This window comes from Schistocerca gregaria, chromosome 4 (genome assembly GCF_023897955.1).
Source record: "Schistocerca gregaria isolate iqSchGreg1 chromosome 4, iqSchGreg1.2, whole genome shotgun sequence".
NCBI classification, from domain to species: domain Eukaryota; kingdom Metazoa; phylum Arthropoda; class Insecta; order Orthoptera; family Acrididae; genus Schistocerca; species Schistocerca gregaria.
This window is the reverse complement of record NC_064923.1, coordinates 391,286,264-391,300,853: the sequence shown is the minus strand read 5'-3', so window position 1 is coordinate 391,300,853 and position 14,590 is coordinate 391,286,264. Positions and strand designations below refer to the sequence as shown.

The following is a 14,590-nucleotide window of genomic DNA, read 5'->3' as shown; positions in this document are numbered from 1 at the left end:
GTGCCGCGCGGCCTGCTGGGGCCGGTCGTGTCCGCCCGCTGCTACAGCCGCCTGCGCCCAGACAGTGGAGGCTCTCCAAATGGAAACTTGCGTCGCAGGCGCGGCTGCCCCGGCCGAACAAAGACCTCGGCGGCGGTGCGCGAGGAAACCCCTGCCTGCGCTGCCTGGTGGACAACTCCGCGACAGCCAGCTAACGCTCCCACACACCTGGCGACATACACTCGAGGCTCGATTTTCTTAAACCCGACCACCTCCCTCGGGATGTACCACGTGGGTGTCAATATTTTCCTTCTAGTAATACAAAACACAGATGAAACTTTGACTGCAGGCGAATAAATTGTTTATGCGAAGCGAAGATGTTCCTCGAAACTGAATGAATAAGTGAAAACTATTCGCAGTTGGTGCGTGGAGACTAAACTGTAGTCGGTATGTAGATTCTAAAGCGACAAACACTAATCACGATACGTTGGTGCACTGGTCATTATTCGTCAATGCAACGAAGTTCGTCTGTTTTAGAATCTTTGAGCTCAAACAGAACGAATCATCTCAACAGAACGATACAGGTCCAAAGAGAATGTAGATTATTTTATTCCCGGCGTAACAAAGGCAATAGTTTGGACTAGCAATTGCAAACAAGAGCCGTGCATTCCGACCAGTCAGTTGCCAGCAGGCAATGTTAAGTAGTGTATCAACGTGATCGTTTCACAAATCGCAATGAAGCAACGAACTGAACACCTTTAAATCAAGTTTCCAATACGTTCTTCAGAATGTGTTTTACAAGAAAAAGTGTGTCCAAAGCTTGTTCCGGAGACCGCGACTCCCGAACAAAAACGATGAGTGGACGCCTGAAAAAAAGTCTTTTTGGAAAAATTCATCACGGAAGTTATCAATTCGAAACTACGACAAAACGCAGAATGGATATCTGATGGTTCACCGTGGTCGATTAAAGCTCAAATGCGGCACGCGTGTTGAACAACATATCATAAAAGAGCTTTCTTTTCTCACTGTTTCACATGATTGTATGAACTTTCAGAGCGTTTTATTCAAGTGGAGCGGGGGAGGGAATATCTAGAGCACCTGAAGCGTTAAAACCACCATCTTAATTGATTCTCTGTTTTTTTTATTAATCTAGCCTCAAAACTTTTTGGACTGTGTCAAGATATGATCATCTCCATTCCAACCAGCACACTGGCTGACTGGAGCATCCATTATTTAAACTCAACTCTTACTTCTCTCAAATGACATTTATTTAAAGAGAAAAAAAACGGCTGGTGAATTTCTCAACTTTCAAAAATCATATGACTCAGAAGCGAACCAAATAAACACTTTTAGGCGAAAGTGCTGTCACTTGAGGTATCAAACGAAATTTGCTACTGGTTTGAAGATTTCTCGGTATCGATGAAATCTTGGATGGTGCGCGGGGAAAGAAGTTAATTCAGACGTGCAACAGGAAAGTATGTTGGGATTCCTTCTTCATATTATAAGTTAATGACCGGGTATCCTGTGACTACAATGTCATTGAGTCGCAATTGCAAGCTGACACCTCATAAAACCCAGGGTGCAACAACTTGTAGGGATACGAAATCCAACGATTACGTACGCTCAGTTGTAAGTAAAGCAACGGCAAACTTCGATTCATTGCGAAAATGCAGTCAATCTACAAAGGACACTGTCTACAAAACACTCGTGCGACCCATCCTAAAATAATGTTCTGGTGTATCGAAGCGTACCAGCGGTCTGACAGGACCTTGTACGAAGAAGAGTAGTACGAACAGTTTGTTTAGCCAAACGAAGAGCGTCGCAGAAATGTTAAAGACTGAAATTGCAGACGCCTGAACCGTTGCCGTAACCTAAAGCCTACTTTCAAAGTTTCAAGAACGGGCGTTAAGAGAAAAAAAAATCCAGTAATACACTACGTGTCGCACCGTAGGGACTGCGAAGACAAGCGCACAGAGGCCTTTCAACAGTCGTCCTTTCTGCTTTCCTCGCGCTGTTGAAACGACGGAAAACCATAACACAATGCTCTGCAAAGGAGGACACAGATAAAGTAACAGTTTATCAACTGCTCGGCCGATAGGATTTAAAGTGCGGGAGCATGTTGCCACAGGTCTTGCAACCGTCCACAGGACGTTGGGAGTCGTATGACGTGAGGTCACAGCGACTGTAGCGCCAAACGGCGCTGGCACTCAATAGGAGACAGTTGAAGGAACGGCGAGGACAGGGAGCATTGGCTGTGATGAGTGAGCATTTACAGCATGGCCCAGAGACATCTGGATGATTTCACACGGGGAAGAATCATCGGCATACTGGAAGAAGGAAGCTCACAGCACTGTTCGACATGTATGGCAAACGTTCCGCAGCCACAGCCACTGCTGCCCGAAGAAAAGCAGGTAGTTGATCTGTTAGCTACAGCAGCAAATGACCGCTACATCGTGTAACAGGCAAGAACGAACCCACGTCAGAGAGGAAAATTGCAGTTTCAGTTAACAGGAATTAAACACGCAACCTCAAGCTCCACAGTGGCACGGCGATTGCACGGGGTTGGTCTCTTTCCCGAAGACCAGTACGCTATTTTCCATTGACAACCGCACATCGGCATCACCGTCTGCGATAGTGCCAAGAGCATTGGGACCGGATCAACGAGCTGTGCGGTCGCGTGCTCTTCTCGGATGAGAGCAGATTCTGTCAGAGTAATGACTCCGAAAGTCCCCTCGTGTGACAAGAGGAGGGAGTACGTAATGAAATTAGGAACATCATTGAACATGATCTTTTTCAGAATGAAATTTATACTCTGCAGCGGAGTGTGCGCGGGTATGAAACTTCCTGACAGATTAAAACTGTGTGCCGGAGCGAGACTCTAACTCAGGACGTTTGCTTTTCGCGGGCATGCACCCTAACCATTTGCCCGCAGAAGGCGTAAGTCCCGAGTTCGAGTCTCCGTCCGGAACACAGTTTTAATCTGCCAGGAAGTTCAATGATCCTTTTCGGTGGTGGAGTAGTATAGTTTGAAGAGGCATAAAGTTGCATCGGCTTACTGACCGACAAATCTTTGAACACGACGCACTTACTGGTCAACGTTGTTGTGACACAGTATTCCTTCCCACGTGCGCCTTTTCAGGGATGCGCTCGATCCTTATTTAATTTTAATGGATGACAGTGCGCGACCGCATCGAACAGCACAGCTGGAGGAGCTTTTTGAAGCTACATTCATACACCGTAAGCCACCCAACGGTGTGATGCGGAGGGCACTTTACGTGCCACTGTCACTACTTCCCTTTCCTGTTCCATTCGCGTATGGTTCGCGGGAAGAACGACTGCCGGAAAGCGTCCTTGCGCTCTCGAATCTCTCTGATTTTACATTCGTGATTTCCTCGCGAGGTATAAGTAGGAGGAAGCAATATATTCGATACCTCATCCAGAAACGCACCCTCTCGAAACACCGCGATGCAGAGCGCCTCTCTTGCAGAGTCTGCCACTTGAGTTTGCTAAACATCTCCGTAACGCTATCACGCTTACCAAATAACACTGTGACGAAACACGCCGCTCTTGTTTGGATCCTGTCTGTCTCCTCTGTCAACCCGACCTGGTACGGGTCCCACACTGATGAGCAATACTCAAGTATAGGTCGAACGTGTGTTTTGCAAGCCACCTCCTTTGTTGATAGACTACATTTTCTAAGGACTCTCCCAATGAATCTCAACCTGGCACCCGCCTTACCAACAATTAATTTTATATGATCATTCCACTTCAAATCGTTCCGCACGCATACTCGCAGATATTTTACAGAGGTAGTGTTTGTTCCACTATCATATAATCATACAACAAAGGATCCTTCTTTCTATGTATTCGCAATACATTACATTTGTCTATGTTAAGAGTCAGTCGCCACTCCCTGCACCAAGTGCCTATCCGCTGCAGATCTTCCTGCATTTCGCTGCAATTTTCTAATGCTGCAACTTCTCTGTATACTACAGCATCATCCGTGAAAAGCCACATGGAATTTCCGACACTATCTAATAGGTCATTTATATACATTGCGAAAAGCAATGGTCCCATAACACTCCCCTGTGGCACGCCAGAGGTTACTCCAATGTCTGCAGACGTCTCTCCATTGGGAACAACATGCTGTGTTCTGTTTGCTAAAAACCCTTCAATCCAGCAACAGAGCTGGTCTTATATTACGTAGGCTCTTACTTTGTTTATCAGGCGACAGTGCGGAACTGTATCGAACGCCTTCCGGAAGTCAAGGAAAGTAGCATCTACCTGGGAGCCTGTATCTAAATTTCTGGGTCTCATGAACAAATAAAGCGAGCTGGGTCTCACACGATCGCTGTTTCCGGAACCCATGTTGATTCCTATAGAGTAGATTCTGGGTTTCCACAAATGACACGATACGCTAGCAAAAATCGTGTTCTAAAATTCTACAACGGAATGTGAGACTATTTGGTGAATGCATTGGCCTGTCCTTTCCACCTACTTGTGTCCCATCGATGGCATGGATGTGTGTGATGTCCTTAGGTTAGTTAGGTTTAATTAGTTCTAAGTTCTAGGCGACTGATGAGCTCAGAAGTTAAGTCCCATAGTGCGCAGAGCCATTTGACCCAAATGTCATCGAGCAGGTTGAGGATGCACCGGGGACGACAAGTACTGTAGCACATACACATGCAGCAACGAGTTTCCAGGAGTTACCAACCGCGCTGGTGGAGGACTGGAAAGCCCTACCACAAGAACGCCTTTACCAATCTTGTGGCCGGCGTGGGGGCACGTCGTAAATCATGCATATCCGTCCGTCGCGATCACATACCGGTACCCTATTTAGAACCACGTCCCACCTTTTCTCGTGTCCAGGGAAACACCACGAATCGCGGTTAATTTCGTGAAGCTATTGTCTTTAAATAAAAAGTCTCATGTCTGTTCGTCTCATTGTGTGCTTATTTCAGTTGCCTTCTGTGCTACACCATAGCAGCTGCTATGTATGGTGCAAACTTCATCGAGCTATGTTACTTGGCGGTGGCACATCAAAGTGTTTGGGTAGTACCCTCTGCCATACGCCTCACGATCTTTTTCAAGGTACTTACGTAGGGGCAGCTGTGTTTCTGCTAAACAATTACATGATTCTAAACTTCCTGGCAGATTAAAACTGTGTGCCCGACCGAGACTCGAACTCGGGGCCTTTGCCTTTCGCGGGCAAGTGCTCTACCATCTGAGCCACCGAAGCACGACTCACGCCCGGTCCTCACAGCTTTACTTCTGCCATTAAAGCTGCGAGGACCGGGCGTGAGTCGTGCTTCGGTGGCTCAGATGGTAGATCACTTGCCCGCGAAAGGCAAAGGTTCCGAGTTCGAGTCTCGGTCGAGCACACAGTTTTAATCTGCCAGTAAGTTTCATATCAGGGCACACTCCGCTGCAGAGTGAAAATCTCATTCTGGAATTACAAGATTGTTTCTTCCACTTCGACGCTTCTCACACCAAGTAGTCAGTGCGAACGTAGATCAATTTTCCAAATTCCCAAGCATGTTTGCACTAAGCTGTAATTTTGTGTTTCTGTGAGTGATTTTCGAGATGAATGTCCAAGTGAGGGCGAGTTGTAAAACAGAAATTGTTCTGTTATTATCACAAATGCTGGTTCGTTGTTTCCTATGTCAAGGGAATTAGAAAATTTCGAAATGGTAGGTTAAAATTTAAATTTGTGACTAGGACCTTCCGTCAGGGACACCGTTCGCCGGGTGCAAGTGTTTCGATTTCTTTTTGAATCTCATTTTTGTTCTCTTTCGTTCGTACATCTGCTCGGGGCGGGCGTCGTAAGACACCCACTTAAGTTCGTTGTTGGTCGATTAACTCAGTTTTTTTAAAAATTATTATTATTACAGAGAGCAGCTAACCCTCAGACCGAACACGCTGAGCTACCGTGCCGGCACGATTTGACACCATTTTCGGCGACTTGCGCGTCGATGGAGATGAAATGATACGAACAACAACACCCAGTCCCTGAGCGGAGAAAATCTTAGACTCGACCGGGAATCGAACATGGGCCCTTAGGATTGTCATTGTCGCGCTGACCACTTTTTTTATCATTTTTGTTCGGTATTGTTCGTTGCGTTTGGTCTGGGCGGACGTCACAAGACATCCGTTCAATTTGATCGTTGATTCCTTTACTCAGTCTTTTATTACAGAGGGCGAGCAGCCCTCTGACCGATCACGCTGAGCTACCGCGCCGGCGTCCACTCAGCTACCGGGGACGGACATGGTAGGTTAGAATTCATCTGTATTTCCTTTAGAATGCTACGAGATGTTTGTGCTCGACTTACTGTTCACCAGTAACGGGCATAACAGTGAGACCGTCTGATTCGGCAGAATACGTATTTTACCACGATCTTATTAGGTCGCTTTCTAGTCTATTTGGTACAAACGTTGTTATTTTATTTTAAACTAACTTCCCGATGAGACTTTAAACTTTCTACACAGCCCAGAAATATAAGACAGTGCAATATTAAACTCGCTTTCCGGCCTGGTGTGTGGGGGCGGAAGGTACTTTGTGTACCACCACTTCCATTTCTCCCTTGCCCTGTCCCAAGCCGCAAATGGTTGGCGGGAAGAACAATTGCCTGTAGGCCTCCGTGCAAGCTCGAATCTCCCTAAACATCTTGGCGTGGTATACGTAGGAAGAAGCAATATACTGCTTGTCTCTGACACTCTTGAAAGTTACCACATGATTGTTACAATCTCGTCAAAATGTTTGAACTCTATTGAAAGATTTCACACACGCAAGGCTGAAGAGCAGAAAATAATAATTTAAATAAAAATAGATTTTGAATACATCACATTTAAATCTGACAAAGGTATAAAATAATTTATCCCAGTTCCATGCAGGTAGTACTGAAATTTGTGACAATCTCAGTGACGCTTTCGTGCTAATTAATACGTACCTATTCGTTGGATATTGTCTACTTCCTGAACCAGATCTATCTGGTACGGATCTCAGACGGAGGAGCAACAATATGAATTATCGTTCGACCGAATGTTTCGTAGGGCAACTTCTTCGGAGGTAGACTACACTCCCAAAGGATGCTGCCGTTGAATCTGTCTGACATCTACTTTTTCTACAATTATCTTAATGTGGTCGTTCCGCTTTCAATCGCCCCGTGCGCGTACGCTCAGATATCTAAACACCAAGGATCGATCTTTTGTATGTCTTCCTCCTTTTCGAATCAATTTTTGCAGCCCTGCGACTTTTCTATAAACAGCACTACACACTACATTTCAACATCAAATTAGATAAACTGTCCTAACATCTGTTAACAATGCCGACAGAAGATGAAACAAAACTAAACCTTGAGATGTCGCTGCGATTGCCTCCAAGCACTTCTCGAGCACTGTGGGTAAAGATATAATGTTTATCAGAAGTGCGTGCCTAATTATGGATCTCTGCCTCAACCCTGAAGCATTGATTTACATCGTGATGTCTTGCTCCCAACGAGAGTGCGAACTGTAATCCGAGTGTCAAGCCACTGTGCAATGCGTGCAGTATGCAGAAGCGCACAAATGCTATCGATGTAACCATAACGACCCCAGCTATTTTTGCAAATGCAACGAAATCTCCAAGCGTGCTAAAACTTATCCGCTACAAACTTCAGGCTCAAACAGTCAAAACAGAACTCTAAAGAAAGTAGTAACTACCATATGACCCAACAGTTAATGGCTATTTTCCTCACACTCCAACCATCAGTTGTTAGTTAAACAAACTTAGTTTCTTTTATACTACTTTAAGACCAAATGATCGCGCGGTATTTTCAGCTAGTCTTCAGTTGAGCGTGCCGCACTTTATTCAGTAACATGTATTGAAGTATACATTCTGGAATGGAATGAGCAAGATCGCAAAATTTTGTATATGACAAATAATAACGTCTTTAAGTACAGATGGAACATCCGACACTAAAATATGTAATTGCGTTCGCTGTCTCAACTTTGAATAACTTAATGAAATGGAATAAAATGCAAATCACTTGGCGGAACAGCCGGAATAATTGTTTAGACAGCTGTAGGTGTACAGAATGCCAAGGGCATCTGACTCGAATTATCGCCTTTAGCCAGAAACATGCAGCATTTGAATTACACTAGATCGTCCTTCCGACCGACAGTCTGTTAGTTAATCAAATATGATTGACTATTTTTTTTAACTTGTTAGTAATTACAAAGGTTGAGGTACTGCTTCGATTATGTATTAACCAATCACAAGTTTAATCAATGGCTCCAGGCAATGGTTGAACGGTTTACACACACACACACACACACACACACACAGAGAGTTTTATTTCCATTTGTAGATCAAACTTTTACTACCAGATAAAAATATTCAAAACTAAAATTTACGTCAATGGCTCATCATGAGAAAAATATGAAAAACTTAAATCTTTTAAACCTGTCTCATTATGACCGAGAACCATTATGTTACTGCACTTTTTGATAAGTCTGGATTCTGGACTGTTAGCTCTGAGTTATTTAACCAATATCTTTAAGAAGGTAAGCTGCTTTCGATTTGTAGGCTGTGCTGAGCTCAATTACATGTTACTTATAATGAGCTCTGCTGCTTTTATTTGTGAGCGATAGCTGTAGAAGCTAAGCCGATATGCTGTTTCGTTCCCATGTACAGAAAGATAGGAATTTTAGGTCAAACACCCCAAAGAAAAGGAAAATAGTCAACACTATAACTTAAAATGTGGACACGTGATGTATATACATTTAATGCACTCGACGTACGTTAGTGTTTTGTAAACAAACGCCATATGAATGTTGACATGCTGGAACCTTACCATCGACCGACAATAAATGATTATTATTACTAAAAAAATGCTTTTGTTCTTACCGGTTGCCCCAAGTTCCATTCAGCACTTCTACCCGGCTTCCAGCGCATTCTTGGACGCGTCGCGTACCGCGAAGATTCACAGATCACACTCACCGCCTCGACGTACCTGCTCCACTGCTTCCCCGATATAAACTGAGGTGTTCAAAGCGGAGCCGCCGCAAGGGATTACGTACTTGACCGCTCGCGGCAGCACTGCGGCCAGGTAGTTGACACCTCTGCCACCAGGGAGCAGACTAAAACTTTACCTTCCGAAGCGATCCGCACTGTTCTGCGTACAAAAAGAAAATAACGGACGATGCTCGTACGTTACCGGATACAACAGTTTCAGCTAGCGAAAGAGTAATTCGTAAGCAGTTTAATATGGCCATCTCCTTACACAAAGCTTAGTAGCTACATTAATGCTGGTCATTGAAAGAAGAAAAGGCCATGAAGTGATACACAATAAATATAATTTTGAACTAATGAAAGTATACGCCGCTGTGAGGGGAAAAGAGGACACTTGCATTCCTCCCAGTCTTGCATCTGAAGTACAAAGCACTTCTAGAAGGGATTTCCTGTGATTTAATCAATATGAATATCAAGAGCTTAGATGGAAACCCAGTTCTAAGCAAAGAAGGGAAAGCAGAAAGGTGGAAGGAGTATATAGAGGTTCTATACAAGGGCAATGTACTTCAGGGCAATATTATGGAAATGGAAGAGGATGTAGATGAGGATGAAATGGGAGATATGATACTGCGTGAAGAGTTTGACACAGCACTGAAAGACCTGAGTCGAAACAAGGCCCCGGGAGTATACAACATTCCATTAGAACTACTGACGGCCTTAGGACAGCCAGTCATGACAAAACTCTACCAGCTGGTGCGCAAGATGTATGAGACAGGCGAAATACCCTCAGATTTCAAGAAGAATATAATAATTCCAATCCCAAAGAAAGCAGGTGATGACAGATGTGAAAATTACCGAACTATCAGTTTAATAAGTCACAGCTGCAAAATACTAACGCGAATTCTTTACAGAAGACGAATGGAAAAACTAGTAGAAGTCGACCTGGGGGAAGATCAGTTTGGATTCCGTAGAAATGTTGGAACCTGTGAGGCAATACTGACCTTACGACTTATCTTAGAAGAAAGATTAAGAAAAGGCAAACCTGCATTTGTAGCATTTGTAGACTTGGAAAAAGCTTTTGACAATGTTGACTGGAATACTCTCTTTCAAATTCTGAAGGTGGCAGGGGTAAAATACAGGGAGCGAAAGGCTATTTACAATTTGTACAGAAACCAGATGGCAGTTATAAGAGTCGAGGGGCATGAAAGGGAAGCAGTGGTTGGGAAAGGAGTGAGACAGGGTTGTAGCCTCTCCCCGATGTCATTCAATCTGTATATTGAGCAAGCAGTAAAGGAAACAAAAGAAAAATTCGGAGTAGGTATTAAAATTCATGGAGAAGAAGTAAAAGCTTTGAGGTTCGGCAATGACATTGTAATTCTGTCAGAGACGGCAAAGGACCTGGAAGAGCAGTTGAACGGAATGGACAGTGTCTTGAAAGGAGGATATAAGATGAACATCAACAAAAGCAAAACGAGGATAATGGAATGTAGTTGAATTAAGTTGGGTGATGCTGAGGTAATTAGATTAGGAAATGAGACACTTAAAGTAGTAAAGGAGTTTTGCTATTTAGGAAGTAAAATAACTGATGATGGTCGAAGTAGAGAGGATATAAAATGTAGACTGGCAATGGCAAGGAAAGCTTTTCTGAAGAAGAGAAATCTGTTAACATCCAGTATTGATTTAAGTGTCAGGAAGTCGTTTCTGAAAGTATTTGTATGGAGTGTAGCCATGTATGGAAGTGAAACGTGGACGATAACTAGTTTGGACAAGAAGAGAATAGAAGTTTTTGAAATGTGGTGCTACAGAAGAGTGCTGAAGATTAGATGGGTAGATAACATAACTAATGCGGAGGTATTGAATAGAATTGGGGAGAAGAGGAGTTTGTGGCACTACTTGACTAGAAGAAGGGATCGGTTGGTAGGGCATGTTCTGAGGCATCAAGGGGTCACCAATTTAGTACTGGAGGGCAGCGTGGAGGGTAAAAATCGCAGAGGGAGACCAAGAGATGAATACACTAAGCAGATTCAGAAGGATGTAGGCTGCAGTACGTACTGGGAGATGAAGCAGCTTACACTGGATAGAGTAACATGGAGAGCTGCATCAAACCAGTCTCAGGACTGAAGACCACAACAACGATCAACACACGCATTTCACCAGTTGTAATTCTACGCGGCTGGTCTCAGTGAGACAAAACTATGGGTTTAGGCAACTGCTGTATAATAAGTTTGTTTGGCAGTTTTGGTCGGCTCAAAAACGGGGTCACTTCGCAGCGCTGCACCGTGGTTCGCAAGCAGCGCTTCCGCTGACGTTTTAGCGGCGCTGCTATCGAGGGTGAGTGGCGCTGCAGATGCGCTTTGGGGCTCTACGACGCTGGGAAGCCAGTGCAGGTCTGCTGGCAGCCCTCAGGCCTGTCAGCACAAGACACCATCGGGAGATGCCAGAGGAATGCCTTCAGCCTGCTCTTAGTAGAAGAGCTAGTAGCTTTGTGTACAAATATGAGGTCGTGGGTACATCCCTCCATTACTTTTCGTTGAGTAAACAGGTTATTTCACACGCTGTGTAATGATTTAAGAAATTACAATACTAAATTTTTCAGTTTCGTGAGAATGTCAGTACAATTCGATAAGTTAGTGAATATCTCCCAAAACTGACTGACGGAAAAAGGAACTGAAGTAAATTAATCTCTGCCAGAAGGAAAGATTTTCATGTCCTGTCTAATCGACAGCTAATCATTTGTTGCCTGCAGTTATAGTTGTAACTGTTAAGCATACATAGAAGTGTTTCTTCACTTTTTTTTAAAAAAAAGCACGTTATTATAAACTGTAATTCAGTTTATAAATGCTTTAGACGAAAAGTAGGACACCTGCCTCATTAGTTTACACAAATCTCATTTATTAAAATAATTCTACCCTGTTTCATGTATTGGCTTCAGTGGTTCAAATGGCTCTGAGTACTATGGGGCTTAACTTGTGAGGTCACCAGTCGCCTAGAACTTAGAACTACTTAAACCTAACTAACCTAAGGACATCACACACATCCATGCCCGAGGTCGGATTCGAACCTGCGACCGTAGCAGTAGTGCGGTTCCGGACTGAAGCGCCTAGAACCGCTCGGCCGCACCGGCCGGCTCTCGCATCCTTGACGCAACGCTCTGGCCACTGGGATCTCTCCAGTTATTTCCGTACCTACTTTAATTCGACAAGTTGTGCCTTTATGTAAAGCTGTAACAGCTTGAACATATAAACAACTCATTTTGTTCTGTGACCGCGCATTCCACATTTTACAGACTGGAACCCGCGTCCGACAATCCTGATTTAGGTTTGCCGTGATTTCCCTAAATCGTTTCAGGCAAATGCCGGGGTGGTTTCTTTGAGAGGGCGCGGCCTATGTCCTTTCCCGTTCTTCCCGAGGTTGTGATCCGTCTCTAATGACCTCGTTGTCAACGGGACATTAAACACTAATCTTCTTTGCCTCCTCCACTAGGGAAAGAAAATTGCCAGCACCCTTAGACAAACCGAACATCCATGTCTATCCGGGATTCGAAACTAGACGCATCTCGGACAAATGACCAGAAAACCAATCGCTTTGACCACTGCACCTTTATAGCGGATAACAAGACGTTTATTTATTTAATCGCTATTTCAATCATTCTGGGAAATTTCAAAAACTCAGAACAAAAAATAAGAAATTTAGGACACTTGTTGCCATCAATCCGTTTTAAAGGAATTGAGGACAAAGGTACGAAAATTGCAGACTGTCCCCAGAAAATGAGGACTTCTGGTCACTAGTTTATCGATTAAAAGTGTTATACGAAATTTGCTTTGTAATGCCATTGAATGTTAGTGGTGGTTCCATGTGATTTTGAAAACAGTTCAGTGTTTTCATTTTTCCCTTTTATCACTTTTTCCTGTCATTTGCTTAAATTTTTCGCTGTTTGATTTGAAATTTATTTTTTCCGCCCTTTGCCGCCCCTAAAATTGTGCTACTCTAGGCGGCCGCCTAGTCTTGCCTAAGGGTAAAACGGCACTGCAAACAGCATTTGCTGATTACTTCATGAATGAAGAGAAATGGAAATGACTTAATATACAAAACATCTTAAGTCTGGATTAACCCACGGCTGAGACGTTCTCATGAAATACAACTTTGCAGGTACTGAATTTGTAAAATAGTTAGATACTACAATATTTCCTGTATTCCTGGTATTTAATCGAAATGAACATTACTTTTCTAACCGATTAAGTTTTTCTCTGTAGTGGAAAAACCAATGAAATCTGTTCAGAATATCCCTATTTCTTCTTTGAGACTTCACTGCTGGAAGCATCGTGTTTCAGATGCCATATGACAGGCCAAGTTTCAGTCGCAGTGGCAAAATTTCTGTACTGATGTTTGGCCTTGTGTTCCCGTATCCAGTACTACTGTCTACGTCGGCGCAAATCAACCACACCCGCTTTACAGCATCTACTGCACTAGGGCCGAGAAGGTTCTACTGCACTAGAGACGAGAAGGTTATTTTAAACAGAAGGGACAAAGCGGTGCACGACGCGTGCATTAGCAGTGCTGCATGCGCGCATTTGGAGCAGTGGTGTTGCTGTGTCAAAGTCTGAACGCTACCATTACGTTACTTTCATAGCCTTGTTTCTCGACTGTCGGAACTATTATAGAATACCAGTGAAGTACCCTTGACTCACAGTGTAACACATCGCAACACACGCGGCGCTTTTGTCCGATCGGAATTTTCCCGTCGCCGCCGTACCAGTAGTGGCGCGTAGGATAGTATTGCGACGTACACATTGTGTGGAAAACTGTACGATCGGATTATTTAACGCCGATGGCAGCAATGCAGACGCCCACTGCCACTACAATCGACGGATTTTTTTACCGTCACCGCCGAAATGGTGGCCTGCGTGACTAAATGCGCTGTTACATACTCATCGTCCAGTCTGCCGCCGACCACTATGGTGTACGCGTTGAGAGTGTCGTAGTGGTGTGACTTAATCATGGCCGAATTGGTTGTAATTGACAATGGCCTTCCCCCCATGAACCACAGACCTTGCCGTTGGTGGGGAGGCTTGCGTGCCTCAGCGATACAGATAGCCGTACCGTAGGTGCAACCACAACGAAGGGGTATCTGTTGAGAGGCCAGACAAACGTGTGATTCCTGAAGAGGGGCAGCAGCCTTTACAGCAGTTGTAGGCGCAACAGTCTGGATGATTGACTGATCTGGCCTTGTAACACAAACCAAAACGGCATTGCTGTGCTGGTACTACGAACGGCTGAAAGCAAGGGGAAACTACGGCCGTAATTCTTCCCGAGGGCATGCAGTTTTACTGTATGGATAAATGATGATGGCATCCTCTTGGATAAAATATTCCGAAGATAAAATAGTCATCCATTCGGATCTCAGGGCGAGGACTACTGAGGAGGACGTCGTTATCAGGAGAAAGAAAACTGGCGTTCTACGGATCGGAAAGTGGAATGTCAGATCCCTTTATCGGGCAGGTAGGTTAGAAAATTTAAAAAGGGAAATGGTTAGGTTAAAGTTGGATATAGTGGGAATTAGTGAAGTTCGGTGGCAGGAGAAACAAGACTTCTGGTCAGGTGACTACAGGATTATAAATACAA

The 14,590-nt window shown here is 44.2% G+C and overlaps 1 protein-coding gene across 2 annotated transcripts in view; it reads right to left on the bottom strand.

The window, feature by feature from the left end:
- The window catches only part of LOC126365750 (sodium-dependent nutrient amino acid transporter 1-like), a 279,984-nt gene extending 270,834 nt beyond the window's left edge, over positions 1–9,150 (bottom strand). The window contains exon 1 of one of the 2 annotated variants that reach the window (XM_050008226.1): positions 8,864–9,150. In XM_050008226.1, the coding sequence (XP_049864183.1) occupies positions 8,864–8,911 (48 nt within the window). In that variant the 5' untranslated portion in view covers positions 8,912–9,150. The remainder of the gene's footprint in view (positions 1–8,863) is intronic. The other variant, XM_050008227.1, reaches the window with a different exon arrangement.
- Between the last annotated feature and the right edge of the window lie 5,440 nt (positions 9,151–14,590).